We start from the raw sequence: 23,437 nt of genomic DNA, 5'->3' as shown, positions 1-23,437 counted from the left end.
GACTGAGGAAGGAATCTAATGTCTAGGCCATTAGGCCAAATAGAGAACACATCTACATATCTTATCCAGATAGAAGGTTTTAGAGGGGAAGAGTCTATGCCTCATTTTTCAAAATTTTCCATGTAAAACTTAGTAAAGGGGGAGGGGGAACCCATGGCAGTTCCCTCTATCTGTTTGTAGATTTTGTTCTTCCAAGAAAAAAACCAGAATTGATGACAAAGGAAAAGAGCTCTAAGATATCAGAAGGAAAAACGTTTTTAAGAGTGTTAAGGTGTCAATTAGGGGAATATTAGTAAACAATGAGATGATGTTAAAGCTGACCAATATGTCTGTATTATTTAAAGTAAGATTTTCAATTAAGTTTTTAAAATGGGTAGAGTTTTTTACATAAGATGTGGTAAGACCAGTGGGGGAGGGGATCAGAGAGTTAGCTAGCTGCTTTGACAGTTTGTAGCAAGGAGCATTAGTGGTATTTACTATAAGTCTAGAGAATTAGGTTTGTGGATTTTAGGTAAACCGTATATACAGGGGGGGGGGGAGATGAGAATCGAAAGGTTTGAGTTTTTTGTAATGTCAGGAGGACTCCTGACATTACAAATTATTTATTCAGGTATTATTTCTGAGAAAACTCCCATATTATTCCTCTTAAAAACTATTAATTTTATGTTACTACTCTTAAAAACTATTAATTTTATGTTACTCCTCTTAAAAGCTATTAATTTTACGTTACTCCTCTTAAAAACTATTAATTTTACAGCTATTTTGCCTGCTTTTGTTTAGGAGTCCCCCTGTTTTAATGTCAATGGCTTTTTACTCAAGAATTCTTAGGGCAGTGCAGATGTATTTTAGAGACAAATATATGTAGCATAATAGAAGAAAATTCGCACATACCTTTTCTTGGATGTTGTTTCCTGTCTTCTTTCTGCGGTATGCATACTTCTGCTGTTATGGTGTTGAAAGGGGGAGTGGGGGGACTTAGGCAGTGTGGGAGAATTAATTTGAAAAAAACCTGTTTTTGTTTATTTTTTTAATTTTTTATAATATATACATATATTATTTTTAAGAGTGGGTGGGAAAAAGATGAAAAAGGGGGCTGAAAATAGAAACTGTTTTTTAGAGGAAGGGGAAAGGTTTATGGGAAAAGGGAGCCGGTTTTTTAATTTTTTAACTTAGTTTTTGTGGGATCGTGTTCAAGTGGTATGTAGGTAGAGCGATCCCGGAGAATAATATTCATTTTTTGATTATATTCTGAGGCGTTAAGAACAACCGTGGCATTATCCTTATTTGTGTGTGTTGTTACAAAAAGTTTTTTGTAATCCCTGAAGATGTCTCTGTGACAGACGAAATATTGGAAGCATTAAAATTAGTTTTAATCCTTTCTCAGTGCTGATAATATTCCATTAAACCTCCAACATGAGTGTATCTACTATAAAACTACTGATAGTTTTATAGTAGATACACTTTAGTTTATATGCTTAATACTATTATTAATTATTGATCTCATGTGTACAGAGTTTTGATATCATCATCATCATAGTTTATTCACAATATGATACAATGTGAAAAGGGATAAGAGATTTACATAAAAAATTAAAGATTGCAAATTATGGTCTTCCAGGTCTCTCCATCTTGAGCTAATTCGTAGATATCAGATGGAGTTTTACAGTTCAGTATTGATGGTTTCACAGATTTATTGCCAAAATTGTTTGCATGGTCTTCCTCTACGGCAGTTGCCATCTTCTGGTTTGTACAGGATGAGGGATTCCAAAAAGGGTGATACCTCAGGATATCCGAGTTGCTGTCTAAGTTAGCCACTTACTTAGCCAGTGTATTCTAAGAATTCTAGCACAGTAAATCTAAGTATATCCAAGGGTCAGTCTGAGACATGTAGTTCCGAAGGAGTTAATTAGTTCTGTTGTTTTTTTTTAGTACTTATTGTCCAAGTTTGAGAACCATACAAGAAGATGGATCTGCTGGTTGCATGGTATAGTCTTAATTTTGTCTTTAATGATATTAATGATGATTTCCAGATGGGGCCGAGTTTGTTATGGAAGACTAGAGCCAGCCATTTATGTTTTCTAATGTCATTTTCTGTATTGCTAATGTACAATCCAAGATACTGAAAGTCCATTACTCTTTCTAAGGGTCTATTGTTGATATTGTTACACCCTGATAACTTAAGAATGTGAAAATTTCAGTTATCATGATGTAATAGGAGAAGAATTAAAAACCCTGTATAGATAACTAAGTAAGCAAGCTTGTTCCTAAGCAGATATCGTTAAGAGCCTTTGAAAGTAACGAATACAAAAAATTAAAAGAAAGAAAAATATGCTTGCATCCAAGTGAAAAATATAGCTGAAATTGTTTGTTGAACTAAATAAAAAAAAGAAGGGAATTTTATTACAGTTGTGATATGATAAAATAAGGTTAAGTAAAGTAAAGAAGATTAGTCATAGGATTTTGTATGTGAGAGGCTAGTTTTTACACTTGAAATAAGAGATTAAAGATTCGAGTTAATTCTTATAAAATTTTGGAAAGGGGATTAATTTAGTATAGATGACATAGAGGTTAGCTTAAACAAAAACCAAACCTCATGGTCATAATTCTCGAATTGAGACTTCGTCACATGTCAGTTGTGTGCACACGGACCGCATGATGTTTTGGCAGAAAAATGCCACTCTAATTGGTCAGTGAAATCGACCGGTAAGGTGGGAAGAAAAGAAATTGAAGAAGGTGCCAGTAGGGGTCATCATATAAAAGGGTTAGGAACCCCCCCCCAAGAGGCTTTTTTTCCTCAAGGTTTTCTTCACGAGTCTTCGTATAGGTCTCGCTCGGTTTTCCTGAGTGACGGGTTAGGAGTTTTCTCCGTCCGACACAATAAGGAAACAAAGTGTGCGGGATTTCGATTCCGTGTTCCTATTGTAAGAAATGAGGGATGCCGTTTAGTTAAAAGAAAGAAGATGACCTTGCTAATGCTTCCGCCTTGGTCTCTCCACTTGAGCCTGGGTCCCACTGAAGAGACCTCAATAAAGGTCGAAACTAGTCTGGGCAGTGGCCTTTCCCATATAATGCATAACATTATACATATCCACAAGGAGATGTGTTTTTGCATTATGGAAGATACTGAGATAGAAGTGTTGGTAGCTTGCTCCACCTTTTCAAGGAGTCGTCCGGTGTTGTACCACCTTACTTCAGTCCTAAAGATACTTTCAGGCGCAAACTTTGTTTGCACACACTTGGATAAAGGATTAAACTAAATTTATTATAGTCTGACCAAGTGAAAAATAAACTTTGAACATCTTTCTCTAAATCCAGAGTAATTTAAAAAGGTGGCACACCGTTTGGCAGCTCCTATAGGAGGAGATGACCTTGCTAATGCTTCTGCCTTGGTATCTCCACTTGAACCTGGCTCCCACTGAAGAGACCTCAATAAAGGTCAAAACTAGTCTGGGTAGTGGCCCTTCCCATTTAATTGAGAAGTCGGTTTAAAAAGCCCTTATATTTATCGTTCAATGCAAAATGCTTGCATAAAACCAGGTAATTTCTCAATAAAGCAAGAGCCATTCATAAACTGCAAGCTGCCCATCATGATCCAAACACACAGCCGATCTTTAAAATTTCGATGCCAAGGTCTTTTGCAATCGTATTTAATTATCGTTGATTTTTTGGTGATTGATGATGAAATGCATATAATTTATCCATAAATATTTCAAATTGATTTATTTCTTTAATATTTTTTATTGAATCGTTTAATGCTAAGTGTAAAAGATGAGCACAATGCCAAATTACAACGTTGGGAAATTTTTGTAGAAGTTTGATTGCAACACCTGATTTGTTTTCCTAACATATGGAAGATACTGAAAAAAGTAGCATGTATACATTCCATGGTGGTATTTTCTAGTTCTACAAGATTATTTAACAAGTAGAACAAGGGGCTCGCAAATTTGAGAAAAATTTAACAAAGGGCTTGCACGAGTCCCTTGTAGCTCACCACTGCTTATAGGTATCTAAATTAAAGCAAAATGAAGGAAAAGTGATTGAGCAAGAGAACAGAGTTTGCACGTGCTTGCGATGGTAGCTTTGAGTCAACTGCCAAATGTTGCTGGCAGTGGCCGGCACCTACTGCTGCTGCCCACTGGCTGCTACACTACAAGTGCCACTGCTCACTGCAGATTGGCGACAAAAACTTTCACATAACATAAAAAAATTGTGTTAACTGATTACTCACTCGCTTAAAGGGAAATAGTATCATTTCACTCAACTGCGCTAACTGATTATCGTGCATATCAAATTTGCATAAAGCGAGATTTTCCCGTATCTAGAGTTGTTGTAGTTAAAGTATTGGAGAGGTTAGTGAGAGCTAAAATACACAAGTGGGTTGATAACAGCAATATTCTCTATGCTTGACAGCAAGAGAAAATGCTTTACTGACTTGCTTATGTACTCTAACAAGGTGATGAATACATTGGACAATGGAGATGCATATTATTATTATTATTATTACCATACGAGGTGTGGCTATTAAATAATGAGACTGGTTGCAAAAATGTGGTTTATTATTACAATTGTACAACTTAATTGTTATCCTCCTCCAACATACTCCCCTCCTCTATCTATACACCGTTGCATACGAATTTTCATTGTTGGAAGCAGTGCTGCAAGTCATCAGGTGTTATCTGTTTCAGTAGTGCTGTCGTTTTCTCCTATACTTCATCCACTGACTGAAAATGGGTGCCCTTCAATGCGGATTTCAACTTTGGAAAAAGGTAAAAGTCGCATGGAGCTAAGTCTGGTGAGTAAGGTGGATGGTCCAATACTGGCATCGTCTTATCAGCCAGATACTGCTTTATAGACAGTGAACTGTGGACTAGAGCATTGTCCTGATGGAGAATCCAAGCATTCTTCTTCCACAGATCAGGTTTCTTCCTCACTCGTTTTCTCAGCTTGGCCAGAACCTCAAGGTAATAATGTTAGTTAACTGTCCGACCCTCTGGTACCCATTCACCCACCACACCATTGATATAAAAAAAACGATCAGCATTGCCTTCAGTTTTGACTTGCTTATTCTTGCTTTTTTCTTTCTTGGTGACATGGGAGTTTTCCAGTGCATCGATTGTCTCTTTGTTTCTGGATTGTACTGGAAAATCCATGTCTCATCACATGTGATGATCTTCTCCTGCAAGTCTGGCTCTACTGTTAGCCGTTCCATGATTTCAGTGCAAATTTGTTTCTGGCAAAGCAACTTCACACATGTTTCTTTTATAACTGCCTACAGACTAACTATGAGTGACAGCAAACGATGCTTATCTCAACTGCTTCTAGAACCTTCAAAGGTCATTCATGGTGCAAGCACATCCCACTGCTACGAGTACACAATTCGCTTTGTCTTGTTATTTAATAGCCACACCTTGTATACTATATATTACTGAACAACAATAGCAATTCCAAAACAAAACAAATCAAACCTCAGCATATAATATATGTTACAAGTAATCATAATGATGCATATGAAAAGCAACCCATGAATTCTATGTATCAGACCTATTAAATAAGATTCCATACAATATAAAGAACCTAACTTCATATGCTGTCCTAAAGATAACTTTCTGGTCTCTATACCCAACATGCAATAATAACAATGTCTGATATTAAAGTAGCCACATGGAAAAAAAAAAATCTATTTGTAGCTTAATTATATACTTATTCATTTTCACATAAGCCATACATCAGCTTCAAAAGATGTGAACAAAATAACAAATATACTTACTATTATTATAATTATGTATATTTAAAAAAATGAATGTCCTCAGCAATTCTTATAAATAATTACAAGTAATTATAATACCTGTACATAATATAATAACTGTACATATATCAGAAAGGACAATCTTAATAGAATGGATAACTATGGAGATATTACTTTGCTATCAACCACAGTTAAAATCTACAACAGGATGATACTCGATAGAACAGAACCTCACTTAACACCACTTTTAAGAAAAAAACCAAGCTGGATTTCTGAAAAAACAATGTACAATGGAACAGATACATTGCATCACAAGAATCATACAAGGTTCACATTATTAAAACCTACCATTCATTTCAACCTTTATAGACTTAAAAAAAGCCTTTGACTCAATTAATAGAGAAGCAATGTTTAAAATATTCAGCTTCTATGGTCTGCCCTCAAAAATCATACAAGCAATCTCAGCACCTTATAAAGATTACAATGCTACAGTAATCTTTAAAACAGAAACATCTGAATCTTTCAGGTGACAACAGGAGTCCTGCAAGGTGCTGTACTAGTACCTTATTTGTTTTTGGTATGCTTGAACTACATCTTCTGGACCATCAATACAGAAGATCTTGGTTTTACTATTAGAACATCTGCCCACACCATGCAAATAACTGATCTTAGCTTTGCTGATGATGTTGTACTTATTAATACATAACCAATAAATGCACAACTACTAGAAGAACAGGCTAAACTTATTGGTATGTAAATCAACATCCAAAAGTTCAAAGTATTCTCAATAGGTTATGAAAATCTTATAATTCATATTGTTGTGTCCCAATTTACGATTATTAGGCTTTCAACTATCCTTACATGTGAAACTATACTTGTCTTATTATTATTATTATTATTATTATTAAACAAGACCTCATGGAGTCAAAGACTCATCTAGGAGGTCCTTTTATCTTACACACACATCTCATCATACCGTGTCTTAAACACATTCAAACTACTTGCAGACACCACGCTCTCAGGCAAGGCATTCCAATCACTCACAACTCTGCACGAAAAAAACCTGCCTCTCACTCCCTTACTCACACCCTCCTTATACAGTTTCCAGGGATGACCTCTGGTTCTCCCCTGATCTCCCACTATTCTCTGTAGAACTTCTCCACCATTGATCCTATAACAACCCCTTACCAACTTGTAGGTCTCTATCATATCTCCCCTCTTCCTTCTCTCCACGAGACTCTGCAAATTACATCTTTTCAATCTTTCCTCATACTCAACATTCCAGAGGTCAGAAACTACCTTAGTCAGTCGCCTTTGGACCCTTTCCAACATCTCTTCATCCTTCTGAAAACCCAGTGACCAAATCTGGGCACAATAGTCCAAGTGTGGCCTAATCAAAGCCTTATATATTGGAACAAGTATCTCCCTACTTCTACATGTCGGTGTCCTCCGCATCATTCCCAGAAGTCTTTGTGTTGTCTTCACAATTTTGGCGATGTGTCCCCTAAATTTTAGATCCTTATCCACTATCACCCCCAGATCTCTTATTTCCTCTACTTCCAACAATATATTCTCACCAAGCATAAATTCTGCATCCCATCTTTGTTTTCCAAATTTTAAAACTTTACATTTTGCAACATTGAACTCACATCCCCATTTGCTTGTCTTTATCCAAATCTTATCTATATACGAGATATCACCCAAATACAAATATTCAAGCTTCTTCTCCTCTTAGTATCCCTAAATATTTATTTTATACTGCGCCTTTCAGGACATTTAGTTTAATTCAAAAACAAGGAGCAATTACCAAAATATGTCTGAGTGTGCAGTCATGACCTTTATCTCGTAACTCAACAAAATCCCGCCCCTACGTGATTAGGTTCGTATGTTGTTACAAGTGGTGCATTGAGCGGCAATCTCAGACAACTGTATTTTCAAGGAACAAAAGTTTATTGAACTCTTAAACATGGTACAATTCATTCTTTATCAAATAAAACTCAATTCAATACTAAGAATATATAATACAAATTAACACTAGCTAAACACAAGTATTAGGTTAAGATCCTATATAAGAATTGTGATCATATTGCCATAATAGATTCTATACATACAAACATGTATAATTCTAGAACTAGTTGACCTTTTTTTTTAACCCCTTACTGATCTGATCACGCTATAATTCTGTATTTTCTAGGACATATATATTCAGTTACTCTAATTTTCTTACTAAGACAACATGGATTAAATTTATCCTTTCGCTGAGTTAATACACACTTTTGACCTTTGAAACTCTCTTAAATAAAATACAATGTACATGCATAAATCTCTAGGCACATGAATACTTATTAATGTATAGTAACAAGCTCATTCTTATTCTAGTCTGACATGTACTAAAGTCCTAGTATAATTCTCATTAATCCCTTCAACTGTTCAGTAATTGAGCAATGATTACAGTTACATATTATTTGAATTGACACAAGATTTTACAGTACCTTTATGACTTGGGTCTTCTACACCGGTCTCCACCTTTTTCTGATTTTCGTACCTTCCTAGGACTAACTCTTCTATAACTTATCACTCCTAAGTTCTTTTGGCACTAAGATGGGCTTTCACAATCTTTACCTTACATTCTTCAATCAAGGACATACATAAGATCATCTATTCTATGGCATTTTTAAAAGATCTAGCATTAACGATTGATATCCTACAGGAATTATCATATCTGTCAGAAGCTCTACAAAGTCGCAATATAAGTATTATAAGAGCTAAGTTAGGCCTTTTTTTTTTTTTTTTTTTGCTGGACGATGCGAGCCCTTTGTTAAAATTTCATAGCTCACCACTGCCTATAAGGCTTTATTATATTTAGCCCCCTGATATGGAAAAGAGAAAGACTGATAAAGAAAGCAGCAGTAATAAAAAGAGAAGAAAAGTAATTACATTAGAAGAAAAGCTGAAAAACTTGCTTGATTTCCCATTCAGAACAGTTCAGCAAGAATGATCTCCTTCAAGTAGAAGAGCAGCATGCATATAAAGAATAAGATGATGAGGAGGAGTGTGAAAAAGAAGAGAATGTTAGAACTAAGAAGCTAACTATAAAAGAACTTGAGCTAGTTTTCAATCACATTGAGCATGCTAAGGAAATTTTGTTTGATGTTGATCCTGATATGGAATGAAGCTTCGAAGTCCGCTGAAATCTTGGTAAAGCTATCGCAAATTGCATGATAAGATGAAAAAGTTGAGCATGATTCAAATGTTTAGACATCAAATAAAAATTTAAGCAATTGATTTTTATTAACTGATGATTTTATTTCTTAACATAGCTTATAATTTTTTTTCAAATTTACGCTAACTGATGGATGAATTATAATTATTCCTATTGTTTTTATTGTATTTGCTTGACGACAATTCGCTTAGCGCAGTAATTAATGGATTAATTAATCGCATTAAGTGAGGTTTTCCTGTAGACAGATCGGCCTATAATTTGTAGCCTTATCACCACCTTTGTGAAGTGGAACGATTTTACCTTCTTTTTACTCCCAAAAGAGTGGAAGGAAGGTAAAATTGTGCTGTTGTAAGACTTATTAAACAGGTAGGCCAAGGCTGATGCTGACTCCATGGAACATTCCCTTAAGGCATGTGGTGATATGTCATTAAGTCCTGTTGCCTTATTGACATCTAGCATGCTTAACTGCTCATATACCTTTGGCTTGCTCACCATTCAGTCTTCTCTCATTTCATTCTCTACACTTGAGTTTTTAATTTCACACTGAGGATGAATCACCTTGATCAACTGTCCAATGAATACCTCAGCATGTCCTCTGCAGAAGTTACCAGTCTACCACTTTCATCCATTAACATCATCTTGCCATAATCGTTCTTCTTTTTGCTTGTCACATATCAAAACACTCCTTAGGTACTGCACTTTTGTTGTCCACTTTTGTTGTCCAACTGAGTTACTCTCCTAGCCTGCTCTTTATACTCTCCATGCAGCTGATTATTACCTTTATTCATCTTGTGCTGCCTCCATTGTGCCTTCTTCTTCTTTTTCTTCCAGATTTCATGCTTATTCCTCTCATTCATCCATTTGACATATACTTTATTCAGCCTTTTGACTTTCAGAATACATTCACACGCTGATGTTGTTAAATATCTTTTGGTCAGTTCACATGAAGCATTTATCTCTCTCCTGCTTAACACCTCATTCCATGTTGTGGAATGAGGTGTTAAGCAGGTTAAGCTTTCTCCTAAGCTTTTCATAATCACCAGTATTGTAATTTCACAATCCTTTCCTCATAGAAGTCTTTATGTGGCTAGCCACAACTCAGGTAATCACTTCACTTCATCACTCTCTCACCAACTAGAGGGAAGTGCAAAGCATTCACAATCATATCCTCTGAAGAAATGAAATGATCAGATCTAAAAGCTCTCAATCCTCGTGTGCCCCCCCCCTTTATATACTGACTAAGATAGTTGTCTCTCAAGAAATTCGTTTTCCTTATTCCTCAATGCTATCTCTTCATTTCAATCTATACTGCCACAACTAAATCACCCATAATAATCACCCTTCCCTTGTTCACTAACACAAGTTGCTTATACATTTCTTCATTACCACTCTCACACACTCTGCCTCAAAACCTTTGCCCTTTGCCACTACTTCCCTCTTTCATCTACCTTATGTGAACATAATTTCCCATGCTATTATCAATAGCACTCACTTCCCCTTCTTTCTTGTTCTTTCAATCCTCACATCTATTTCTATTCTCAGCAGGATATCATCCTCATTCAAGCATGTTTCACTTATTCCAATTTTTGGGGAAATAAACTCAATCAGTGAAAGAATTTAGCCTCTCTTATTTCTGATGTTCCTGACATTTGTAAATAAACATAGCAGTTTACCTTTAGGTCTATAACCAGTCCTACAAGAGCCGCTTGTTGGTTGTGATCCCCCTCCCACACACACACCTCACATCCTGTTCCATTCTGTTTCTGCACTGATCCATATGTACATTCACTATTACTTCAAACATCCACCCTCCCTATGCCATGTCTCCCTTTCCACCCCCAACTGCCCTTCCACCATTTCTCTGTTCCTCTTGCATTCCCATTCTCTTCATCTCTCACACACTACTACTATTACCATTACAAAGTGCTTCAGTCTCATTCATTCTGCTCTCCCGATCCTTCAGGAGAGTGTTCCTTCTAGCAACAGTTTCTTCATTTCACTTACTCCATTCAAATGCAATCCATCAATTTTGTATAAATCCATTCTTTCCTCAAATACATGCCACACATCTACAAACTGCATTCCCTTCTCTTCACACAGTTCTGCCAGCAGACCATTCATGATTCATCCTCTCCGTCTGAATTCATCATTGTAATACCTCGTCAACACACTGACAACCTTTTCTACTATACTGTTACCTTTCACTCCCCCACGATATCTTTCCTTACATTCTCCTTATGTCCAATTAAATCATTTGTTCCCACAACTAATATTAATTCTCTTGCTCATAAAAAGTTATATCTATATTACCAAAGTAAACTTATTCTTGTGAACAGAATAATAATACAATTAATGCTCTTTTTTACTGTTTAGAATGAGGGACCAAAATCATCTAATTTAAGAACTTTCACCTTATGAGTTTCAACATGGTATATTGCAATGCTAGGATGCTGTGAAGTTCCAAAATTTGACCAGTTTCAAAATTTTATAGTTAGCTATATCACTCCTGATGTTGATTTCGTTTTTTTTTTTTTTTTTTTTGCCTGTTTTCAGTTGATCCCAAGATACTTCTTAACCTGTAAAGCCAATCCAACCACAAGCACAACAAAATTTTACTCAGATTTAGTACTTTTAAGTAAAATTATTTGATGTCTTGTCATCAGCTTTACAAGTTCATCAACAACAGCAACAACTGTCACAATGTTCTAGACAAATTGACACTAGACAGCTCAGCATCAAGTAAAATTATCCATATTCTTTGGAACATATGCTTCATCAAATGGATGGTTAACTGCAATGAAAAGTTGATCTGCTTCAACAATCAGAATACACAAAAATCAGTGAATCATTCCAACTGAAGTAGCATGCCATTAAATAGATTGGTTTGGGAATGATGTATGTATGTATGTATGGTAGTAGCATTTTCAGGGTGTGGCCTTGTGATGGATCCAAAAGAACATACCATCATGTCTAAACCTTTATTCTCAACTAGAGTGAATGCATGCGTTCTGTATGCAGTAATGCTGGTGAGTTAGAAGTGGATATATCTCAAGAGACAGTGTCAGTCCAAACAACACACAGGATGAAAAAAAAAAAAAAACGAGCTTTGCCAGCATTGACGAAGTTGAAAATGGGTGTCAAATTTTTCACCTCTAAGTACTGAACCTGATATCTTAAAGGTAAATTGCGTGGAGAAGCTTGGATTAATTTATTTGTTGAATAATGTTTTCACTTATAATTTACGAAGTGCTAAAATTAAAACATTGAAATTCCATAAACTTTTGTCTACCTTAACATGTATAGAAAATTATTATATTTATTTTTGTTATTTTATTTTATTTACTTATGTATTTCGTTTTATTTGCATTTTATTTGCATTTTCTTAAATTTGTTGTGTAGGTTCAAGCACTGCGGCTCCATAGCAGGTCCTTTTTTCATGCTACTAGCAGTCATTGAGCATCTTTTAATGCTATTTTTTACTTGGTTGGTTCCTGTAGAGGTACGTGGATTAGTGTGTGTGTGTGTCAAGTTTATATTTTAGATGTTTTGTAATATATTTCTGTTTTATAATTATCTGCTACTTAATGCACTGGACAATAAAAAGAATTAGGATTTCACTTAGGATTATATGGTTGGTTAATGAAAGTTGTTAAAGAATTTGTGCATTTGCATTATTTAATTGTTTTAGCATTGTCTTTTGTTATCTGTTATATATACATTTATATACAGTATATATACTCATTCCACTTCAGTAAGCCTGAAGTGGAATGAGTAATTCATGAGATGCAGTACAAAAGTATTTTGTCATCTCATTTTCTCTTTCCCCTGCCATGCTAGGCCCAATGGCCTGTCAAGCCAAGTAACTTGGCATCATAGTAATCTAATTAATGCTCTGACAGGGCAGTCAATCCTATCTGCATAATCTACTATGTTTGACAGTTGTGTATATTCTCTGGACAGTTCATCTATCTTGTGGGATGAAAAAACCCTGTCACCTTTTTATGAAACTAAACCATCTTCATTAAATCCCTTATGCTTCTATTCAGTTATGATATACTCTTCTCAGAATTCTGAATCTTTTGATAATGTATACAATGTTAGCATTATTAAATAAAATAATAATGTTAACAGTATTTATTTTTTCAGACAATAGATGTCACATATGACCTGGAAATAAATGAACAGCCTTCTAGACACCTCAAAAAGAATTCTTAAGAAAGGTATGTATTTTGGAGATACAGACTTTTAATTAAGATTTCTTACAGATCTTTAATAAGAAATCAGTATACATATGGGTATATATATATATGTATGTATGTATGCTGATCACTCAATAAAAAACTAGAAAAGTAATGACATAACTCATTAACATCTGACAGATTCAGCATGAATTCGTATGGAGTCCTCAGTTATGAAGAAATTATTCACAATCATATGTAATGCATGTATACATACATATACATTTCTTCTTGCTGAGTAAAGTAAACAGATTAGTGTCCATTTCATCATCATCAAATTCCTGACATGTACCCTCAAGGGTACACCCCAGGATATTATGATAGTACTACATAAAAAACTTACATCATTACTAACTTCCTATCAACAATTTTCCTCTAAATCAATCAGTTATCTGTTAAGACTCCAATATTATCAGATCTTATATTTCTGTCTTCTGAGGCACTTTTTACCAATTCAATTCACCAATATCTTGGTCTTGTCTTCGCCTGTGTCTTTTTCCTGCCAACCTGGCAGAGAACACTTGTTTTGCTAATCTTTCCTCTCAGATTCTGTTTACCACACCACCCACCTGAGATTAGCTCTGCTAACACATTCCTGGATGCTAACAATGTCAAGTTATTTCCTAATATCCTCATTTTTAATATGATATTGCCATTAATGTCATCTGTTCATGCTACTAATCTTTCTCAGGACTCTCATATCTGTGGCCTCTAGTCTTTGGTCAGGTGTTTTATTTCTAACCCAGATCTCAGATCCACTGTCATCTATACAGATAATTTAGTGTTTTGACTAATTTCTCTCTTATTCCATATAAATTTATTCAGTTGACTTCCTACCATACCGGCTTTGTTGTTTCTGCTGTCTATTCCCATATTTAATTTACCAGTACTAAAAATCATGCCTAAGTAGCTGAAATGTTTTACTTGTTCTATAGGTTCTCCAGTCACGATGCAGTTGATATTTTCAATGTTTCTACCTATTTTCATTGTCTTTGTCTTGTTATTGCTGATTTTCATGCCAAATTTATTACAACAGTTATTCAGTTTAGTCAGCGAGTTCTTGCAGACTCATACTGTATTTATTTAAAAGTAAAACATCATCTGCATAATGTAAAGAGCTGTGATTAACATCTCCTATTTTGATATCAGGTTTAATACCACTTACCAGAGCCTGTGTAGCTCAGTGGATGTAGCATTTGCACACCACGGTGCTTGGCCGCACGAAGGAAGACTTGGTTTCGAGTCTAGTCAGCGACTAGAGAAAATTTTTCTAAGCCTTTTTTTGACCGGTTCCCGGGTTAGTCGATCTCTGGCATGGGCAAGCGGGTTTTTTGTCCCGTAAACTCAAGAAAATCGACTGTAGAACCCACATTATTTCAGACATTAAATATATTGTGTTAGGGTTAGGGACCACGAGATGGTGGCACATTTGAGCTGTCTCTCTTCACTGTGTACCACTTAATTAGTGATAGCCTTGGGCCATCTATCTCTGATTGGTACCAGTGGAGATTGAACTGTCCACTCAGTCTCCAAAAGTTAGATAGGGCTAAATGGCCTCGCCTACTCCCGTATACAGGAATAAAAAGGCGTTAGCTGATTTTTTTTTTTTTTACCACTGACCTTCATAATGTGATCCATTATAGATAATGAATAACAGAGGGGATAATCTTGTCTTACACCAGATTTAACATCAAACCATCTTCCTGTACTTCCTTCAATTCTAACTGCTGACTTACAACTGAAATAAAGACTAAGTATTGCTTGATATAATGCCCCATTCACATCACATAACTGTAGCGTTTTGAATAGCTTTTCTCTTGGCATTCTTGTCATATGCATTTTGACAAAACTTCAATCAACAAAACTTAAATACAGATCTTTGTTATATTCCCACAATTTCACAACTGTTTATCATCAAGTGAAAATCTGATCCTGACAGCCTCTATTTGGCCTGAATCTGGCTTGTTCTTCACTAAGCTTCTCTTCCACAATTTTTCTTAGCCATTTCTCAAGTATACTTGCATAAATCTTACTAGGAATGCTCAGTAAGGAAGTATATGGATACAATGAGAGCTCTATTCCAATCATCTGGAATTCATCCCTCTGTCCCAGCTTTCTGAACTATACAGTGCAGCCACTGCAATACTTTTATACCTCTATACTTGGGCATTTCTGGTTGAATATCATCTACTCCCACTGCCTTTCTATATTTCATGCTTTTGATGGCTTTCTTCCTTCAAGTATGGATATGTATTCCTGACTGCATGTGTGTTGAGTGTTTTTTTACCACTGTGCTGTCATCACTTCTTGTTTCATTTAGCAATTTTTCAAAGTAATTACTCCAGACATCAAGGATATCTTTTCTTCTCCAGTTTTCATGTCACCTTTATCATATCTAATTTTCCTTTTATAGCACTGTTTCCTCCATTTCTGAGCTTTTTCATCATCTTACAGAATACCTTACCAGCTTCTTGATATTTATTTTCTATGTTCTTACCAAAGTCTTATCACGACTTTTGTTTAGCTAGTTTTACACGGTGTTTAGCTTTCTTACATTTGTCTCTGTATTCTCTGAGAGCACAAGGTGACTTGTTTTGCCAGGAACTTTTGATATGCTTTCTTCTTTTCCTTCACTGCCTCTTTAACTTCCTGTGTCCACCATGGAATTCTGATTTTTCTATCCTTGCAGACAACCTCACCACATGCCTCTCTGGCTGAATCGATCAATGTTTTCTTCAGGGCTTGCCACTGAATCATCAAAGTTTGGTTCCTGTTCTCAAACTTTCATTTTTTTCTTGATGTTTGTGTATTTTAGTCTACAGTTTGCATCTCAGAGCTGCTCAACTTTTATTCACTTTAAAACTTTCTTACATGTTCTTCTTTTCCATATGAAATTCAATTTTATCATGCTCAAGACTAAATGGTGAGCACTTCCAATTTCAAATTCTCTATACACTGTAGTGTCCTGCACCAGTGAGAAAAGATCACTATCAACAATAATTTGGATCCATAGTCAATGAGACTTTTCTTATTCTTTGCCTCTTCTCTCCATGTGAATGTGTGTGAGTGTCCATTTCTTGGATTAGAAAGCATAACAGTTCTTGTGTATTTAATACATGGATACATTTACTTTCTATGTCCTTCACATACTTATACACTATGTTGAAATAAATATTGGGACACTCTCCTTCTGTTTTACAATGAAACATACAATATGCATCTGTCATTATCAAAGGTCTCCTCTGCTACTATGTAAGACAACAGATATACTCTTGGAGTTGACTGTAAATGGCACATGAGAACTTATGGACTTTAAAACAAGTGTCATAGTTGTTTTACAAATGGTCCATCCATTTGTGACATTGTTAAAAAGACTGCATCACCCAAAATCAACTGTAAGCAACATTATCAGCCAACAATGTTGTTTACGTATAATAAATGATGGGGTACCTTCACTCTGTTAATGTGTGAGTGTTTTCTTAGCCTGAAAACACCAAGACAAAGAAAGTTAACACCAAGGACCAAAGTGTACTCTTAAAGATAGAATGATAAGCCAGGTGTTCGAAGAATTGGCATGAGTTCAGATTCTACTACCAACCTTAAACCAAAATGCACAATCTTGATATCTCTGGAGGGGCAGCTACATAAGCTGAAAATCAGTTATGCCAATCAACAGTACAGAGTACATTGGTAAGAACATCACAGATGATCTATGGATCCAAATTAGATGGGCTGATGTGAATGGTAGTTTTGAGAATGCCATATGCCTAAGTGATTCATCACAATGGTGAAGTTTGGTGATGGAGATGTAATGATCTAGAGCAGTTTTGCCTATAATTGACTGGTAGTGCCTGGTAAGATAAATGCAAATAGATATACAGTGGCAGTTTTACAAAACTGATCCATTGCATTGATCATGCACCATGCTGTTGCACATCTTTGAGGAAAGTGATGTGAAAAAAAGTTTACTGGTCTACATATTGGTCTCTACTCAGGAATTATCTGGCAGAGGCAATGACTGAGTGTATTCTGACGATCAGGAGATTAAATGAAGTAGGTGTAAAATGAATGACTGAAGAGGTGAAGCATGCAATCTGTGGAGGTGGCACAAGATGAGTGGAGATAATCAGTTATGTGAGGAGTTCAAAGAGCAAATAAGAAAGGTGACTCACTCAGTAAGGGTAGTAAAAGTGCAGTCTGAGCAGCAGTTAGCAAATGATGCTAAAAGAAATCCTAGGAAGTATTTTTGATATGTGGCCAGTAGAATGAAGAATAATTATGTAAGGATGATCTGGTCAGTGATAATGATAGAATGATAAACTGAGGAGGATATAGTAGAAATGTTAAATTAGCCGTTCATTAAAGTATTCCATCCTTGTGATTGTAACATAATGCAGAACTTGAGAGCAAAGGGAATGGGGGAGGAATATGAGGAATTGAGTAAATTGGATGTCAACAAGGCCATGGGTCAAGGTGGCATGTTCCAGGGAGTTAACAACACCTTTAATGTACATTTTCAACATGAGTCTTAGATTACCCCCGGTCCCAAAGGAATGGAAAGACAGCAAAATTGTTCCACTTCATAAAGGAGGTGATAAGACTATGGCTTCAAATTAATGGCCAATCTGCTTTTCTGGAGTTGTGGTCAAGGTGTTGGAGAAGCTAGTGATGACAAGTATTCAGAACTGAGTAGATAGCAGTAGAATTCTCTTTAATGGACAGCATGGGTTTGCTAAAGGGATATCGTGTTTTAGCCTTCTGTTTACTTATTATAACAAGGTGACAAATACATTGGACAAGGGGGGATGTATATATACAGTGGTATATTTAGATTTTGCAAAGGCTTTCAATAGATTACCACATGACAAACTAGTAGTTAAATTGGAACAGATGGGATTGGATAGAGATTAGTGTTTTGGATTGGAGATTGGCTGTCTGATAGGTATCAACAGGTTGTGTATTGGGGGAGTGATATCCTGGAAGAGGAGAGTCACTAGTGGCATGCCCCAGGGATCTGTTTTGGGGCAGTTGTTGTTTAATTTGTATGTAAATGACATTGAGAAGGGCTTAAATGGTGATATATACAGTTGTTTGCAGAAGATGAAAAGTTGAAGAATTATGAGATGTAGAGCAGATGTAGCTTTGCAAGAGGACCTAAATAGACCGTCTGAATGGATGAGTGTGTGGAGTCAATTTAATGTTACAAAGTGTAAGGTTTTAAAATTTGGGAAGCAAAGATGGGATGTAGAGTATAGGATTGGTGGTGATATTTTGGAGGAGATGAAGGATTTGGGGATTGTGGTGAATAGAAACTTGAAATTTCATAGACGTTTTGCTAAAATTGTGAGGACGACACAGTGAATTATGGGCATGATGGAAAGAACACTGACCTGTAGAAGTAAGACTGTTTCGATTTTGTTTTGGTCACCAGACTTTCAAAAGGATAATGAGATGTTTTAGAGGGTGCAGAGAGACAATTGAGTAAGTTGGTTTCTGGTCTCTGGAGTGTGGAATATGAGGACAGATTGAGAGAATGCAAATTATAGTGCCAAATAGATTGAAGGAAAAGGGGAGACATGATCGAGACATATAAGTTGGTAAGGGGTAATTACCAGATTAACATGGATGAGATTTTTCAAAAAATATCAGGAAATGAGGAGAATGAGAGGCCATCCCTGGAAGCTGTATAAGGTAGGTGTGAGCAAGTGGGCGAGGAGTAGATTTTTTGCATGGAGATTGGTGTGTGATTGGAATGCATTGCCTGCAAGTGTGGTTAGTGCAGGATCATAAATGCATTTAAGTTGAGGTATGGTGAATGCACACATGGATCTACAGTCATGAATACTTGCCATGACTGTATTTCCCTTAGGGGGATGCAGCAGAGGAATGACGAGCTGGCTGCATTAATTTGTCATAAGTTCCTTGTTGGGGGGAGCGGGGGGAGGACTCAACCAGTCCTAAGGGATGGATGAGAAGGATAGGATGAAGAGCTGTGCATGTGAGTTGGATATGCACAGCTTGATGAGTCTCTTGGCTCCATAGAGGTCTGTTGATATTAATAAAATATGATCTCAATCTCACCTTGACAGAATAAAACAGTAATGTGGAACAAACTGGGGCATTGGATGCAAGTGTAAATGCTGACACAAACATTCATTTATTATATTTGTGAACACATATAATCTCCATGCTAAACCACTCATTCAGCTAGCTAACTTCATTCATTCATCTAAGGATCATCTTCATACTCCTGTAAATCCCGAATTTATAAAGTTTTTCATGCCTGCAGTTTAGCTTATTTTTGGATAGACTGAGATCAGTTAGCATCCGCCTTGAAGGACACAAAAATTACATCTGTGATTGATCTATATAACAAATCAGAATTTGCAGACCATACGCTTGATATTTTTTCACACAAGATTAAGTGGGAAAAGACATATGTTCTATATAAAAGTATAAAAGTCACTACTATAGGCTAAGAGACTATTTTTAGAATCAGTATCGGCTATCAACCCCCCCCCCCTCCAAACATCAACAAATATGACTGCATTATTTGCCAAAGATAATGAGAGATAGTCATTCTGAGATCAAATATAGCAGATGTTCTCCAGAATAACTTGATTGTTATCCAGCCCTAGAGAGCACCTTGTTAGGACATTATTTTATTTTTTCAGTTACAATTTGAGACGAGGTGGCTGAGTGATTAAGACGATGGATTGCTAATTCATCGGAGTTTCCCCAATATATAATGCATTGCACTATACACATCCAAATGGAATTGTGCTGTGCATTATGGGATACTAGGGCAATTTCATGAGACATTATCTGACTCCACACATATGAGGACAGATATATAGTTAATCAGCATGTTATTTTGCATACTCATGCTTGAGTAAAGGATAAAAATGAAGCAGTACATAGCAAGATTTTATGTCAAGTCATTTTGCACATTAGTTCGTATTTTACTTTTCTTTGCTATTTTTTTTCATGTGGAAAAATATAAAACCTTATTAAAAATAAAGGAAGATTTGTCTTTATTTATGTAAATACAATAGTTCCTCTATTATCTAACTACCGTGGAAAATTGATACCATGGTCAGATAATTGAAGGGACAGTTAAATTATGGTAGTTACATGGTACCATACCTAGACTCAGTTAACAAACTAACCTATTCAACAGTCAACTAATTGAAAATTTGGTTATTTGAAGATTGGGTAATGGAGAGATACAGTATAATCAACATTAAAAGCAAATATTTGATCCCCCCCCTCATCTTTTACTCAGCCTACAAAACGAGAGCTATGTTTCAGCATGCTCAAAGCTGCCAGTTCCTCATCCCCTTCATGCATACTAAACCAGATATATTATCTGAGATTCATGACATCACATCCATCTCAAACTATCAAATCCAAATGGTTTTACTTTATACATACAGGTACACCACCGATTTTTGGCACCCTTAGTTCCACAGATCAGCCTTTTGCCAGACCAACCAAGGTTATGTAATGATAATTCTTCAGCACACATTTGACCCACTAATTATACCTTTCCTATGGCTCTGAAACACATGGACCAAACACTTAAATGAAATATATTAATATAAATGATACAATGTAATTATTTCATTATTTTTCTTAGGGTTCAGAACAATATCTATAATTATACTGTATAGCTGGTAGAGTGATGAACAACACGTATTTCTGTTTCTTCATCAATGTTCATTTACTCAGCCAGATTTTCTTCTTTAAGTTTGCTTGCTATATATACTTGGAAGCACGTTCCATAACACTTCTATGCATACTCAAGAGCAACTGCTTTTTCCTGTCTTGTGATACATTAAATCCTGTAAAGTCATTGCCAACATTGTCTTAGGAGAATTATCAAACACCAAGATGAGCCACAAGTTATGCCTGCATTTCTTTAAGTTTGAATCCTATACCTTCTTCCAGTCTCTAGCAAGAAACCAAAGCACTTCTTTCATGTTAATTCTATAATAAATATCTCTACAGGCTTGCCAGTATTTACATCTAATAAATGATTCATGAAAGTGAGCAATACTTAGCCTTCAGAAAGCATAATATTTTTGCTTAGATAAAAAATGTACAATTTAGTGGTAAATAGACTGTATAAACATTTTTCTTACACAGGAGTTCAGCTCTGGAGTAAGTCAAACAGTTGTCCAGAATGAGAAGATATCAGCAATCTTTTGTTAGGCCTACAGATATGTCATGCTTCAGATTTTTCAAACCATTCTAACATAAGCTCTGTGCTAATCCAGGCATTTTTATTTTCATGGTATGTTAGTGTAAATTTTAATGCTTTGAAGGTCCTGTCACCAACGGCTTACATCTGTGTATGCCTGCTGTGTTTGAACACCCTAGGACAGTAACTTTATCCTTAGATTGTCAAAATTCCATGAGACATTCTTTGTCCTCTGCTGTTAAGGTCCATCATGGTGTGAATTGCCAATATAATGCAGTTTCATCAGCATTACACACCTGTTCAGGATGAGGTGCTTGTCAGCTATAAGTTTAGCAAATTTGTCCACATACTAGATGGCTTCTTCATGAATTGCAGACCATTTTTGGCACAGACTTTTGCTGATAGAAATTCCATGATAATTCTTAAACCTTTGAATTTTCTCTTCACTACATTCACACTCACACTAATTAATTGAGTATGTGTTTAATATTTACATCCGCTTGTGTTGGCTTACTTAATTAGTAACAGCCTGTGGCATCCTATTGAACTAGTCAGGTGGTCCCAGGAATTTCAAGTGCACTTTTAATTTTGTCCAGACCAAAGGAGATGCCAGACCATCTGTTGCCAGAAAATTGGTGAATTATAAATATTTATAAGCTCTGTATTACTTAAAACTTAGTATTTCTTAGCCTGGCTCCCACTGACGAGACCTCAATAAAGGTCGAAACCGGTCTGGGTAGTGGCCCCTTGCCTTTGATACATAGCATCATACATCTCCTCCAGGAGATGTGCTTTGCATTAAGGGTAAATATTAAGTAGAAATGTAGAAAGTTAAAGATATACGTTAATATACATTAAAGATACCAAGCTATTTTAAATATAAACCTGGTTTTAATCCATTTTCCAAGTAAGCAAACAGACAAGAAAGTCAAGTTTGCTCCTGCAGGTAGTGAAAGTCTGGGTGATCTACACGTAGTGCAAGTCTTAGGCAACTTGTGGTAAAGGTGAAATAAGCTCTGATCACTATTCTTAATAGTTATCCTTAATGCAAAGCACATCTTCTTGAGGAGATGTATGATGCTATGCATTAAAGGCAAGGGGCCACTACCCATACCGATTTCGATACTTTTATTGAGGTCTCATCAGTGGGATCCAGGCTTAGAAATACCAAGGTTTAAGTAATACAGAGCTTATAAATAATATATATTCTTAACACAATTACTATTATAGTTAATTCTCACTATATCAAAATACTTATGCTATTTAGAGCCTTGGTCAGGATTTTTAATAATTTGTTATAATAGTATTTGTTACAGAGAGAGTTAACCGTATTATCAGTGACAGACTTGTAACATATAAAAAAATTAAGAGACTTTTCTAAACTAAATATGAAATTGTCTTAAATATGGTGCCTAACTTAATTTGAAATCTCCCTGCAATCATGGAAATTTTGTTTTTCAGATGAACTGTTATTCAGTTGAATTTAGCAAGAGTTTTGAAAAAGAAGCTTTAGTAGATATTTATATTCAGAATGACAAAAAGATGTCTTTTACATGTATACTTTTTTTACGAGTATACTTTTGTAAAACGAATTAAGTACAAATTATTAATTTTGAATACATCATAAGTTTGTAAAAGACCAATAAAAACATATCTTTTGTTAATTGGCAATATTTCTAATTATTACAGAGCTTACTTATTTAGCTATTTTATCTAGAACCATAATCTAGTCTATGCACTAACAACTATCATTGTAATACAGATATTGATGACTTCTCTGATATAATAGATGCTGGAAATAAATGAAGACAGTCACGCTTAATTAGTGGTTATGGGAGATTTCATTGCCTCATTAGGTAAGAGGCACTGATTGAACAATATGGCTTTGAATCTGGAAACCTGAGAAGAGAAGATAGTCAGTTTGCACTAAATAAATAAAATGGGATCTGTAACAGTGCTTTTAACTATATATCCAATTTCCCATTGCATATTAGATTCATTGGCCTGTCATGGTCATGAGGAGAGGA

General features: G+C 35.6%; 1 protein-coding gene across 6 annotated transcripts in view; it reads left to right on the top strand.

Moving 5' to 3' along the window:
- PIG-A (phosphatidylinositol glycan anchor biosynthesis class A) overlaps positions 1-23,073 on the top strand; it is a 187,048-nt gene extending 163,975 nt beyond the window's left edge. For all 6 annotated transcript variants that reach the window (XM_090400369.1, XM_090400371.1, XM_090400367.1 and 3 more), the window contains 3 exons: positions 12,369-12,468; positions 13,116-13,189; positions 22,872-23,073. In XM_090400369.1, the coding sequence (XP_090256495.1) occupies positions 12,369-12,468; positions 13,116-13,184 (169 nt within the window). In that variant the 3' untranslated portion in view covers positions 13,185-13,189; positions 22,872-23,073. The remainder of the gene's footprint in view (positions 1-12,368; positions 12,469-13,115; positions 13,190-22,871) is intronic.
- Positions 23,074-23,437: the final 364 nt, after the last annotated feature.

This window comes from Typopeltis vanoorti, chromosome 11 (assembly GCF_054136105.1).
Source record: "Typopeltis vanoorti isolate ZY-2024b chromosome 11, IOZ_Tvanoo_1.0, whole genome shotgun sequence".
Lineage (NCBI taxonomy): Eukaryota > Metazoa > Arthropoda > Arachnida > Uropygi > Thelyphonidae > Typopeltis > Typopeltis vanoorti.
The sequence above is the reverse complement of the archived record's forward strand: the minus strand, read 5'-3'. Positions and strand labels throughout refer to the sequence as shown.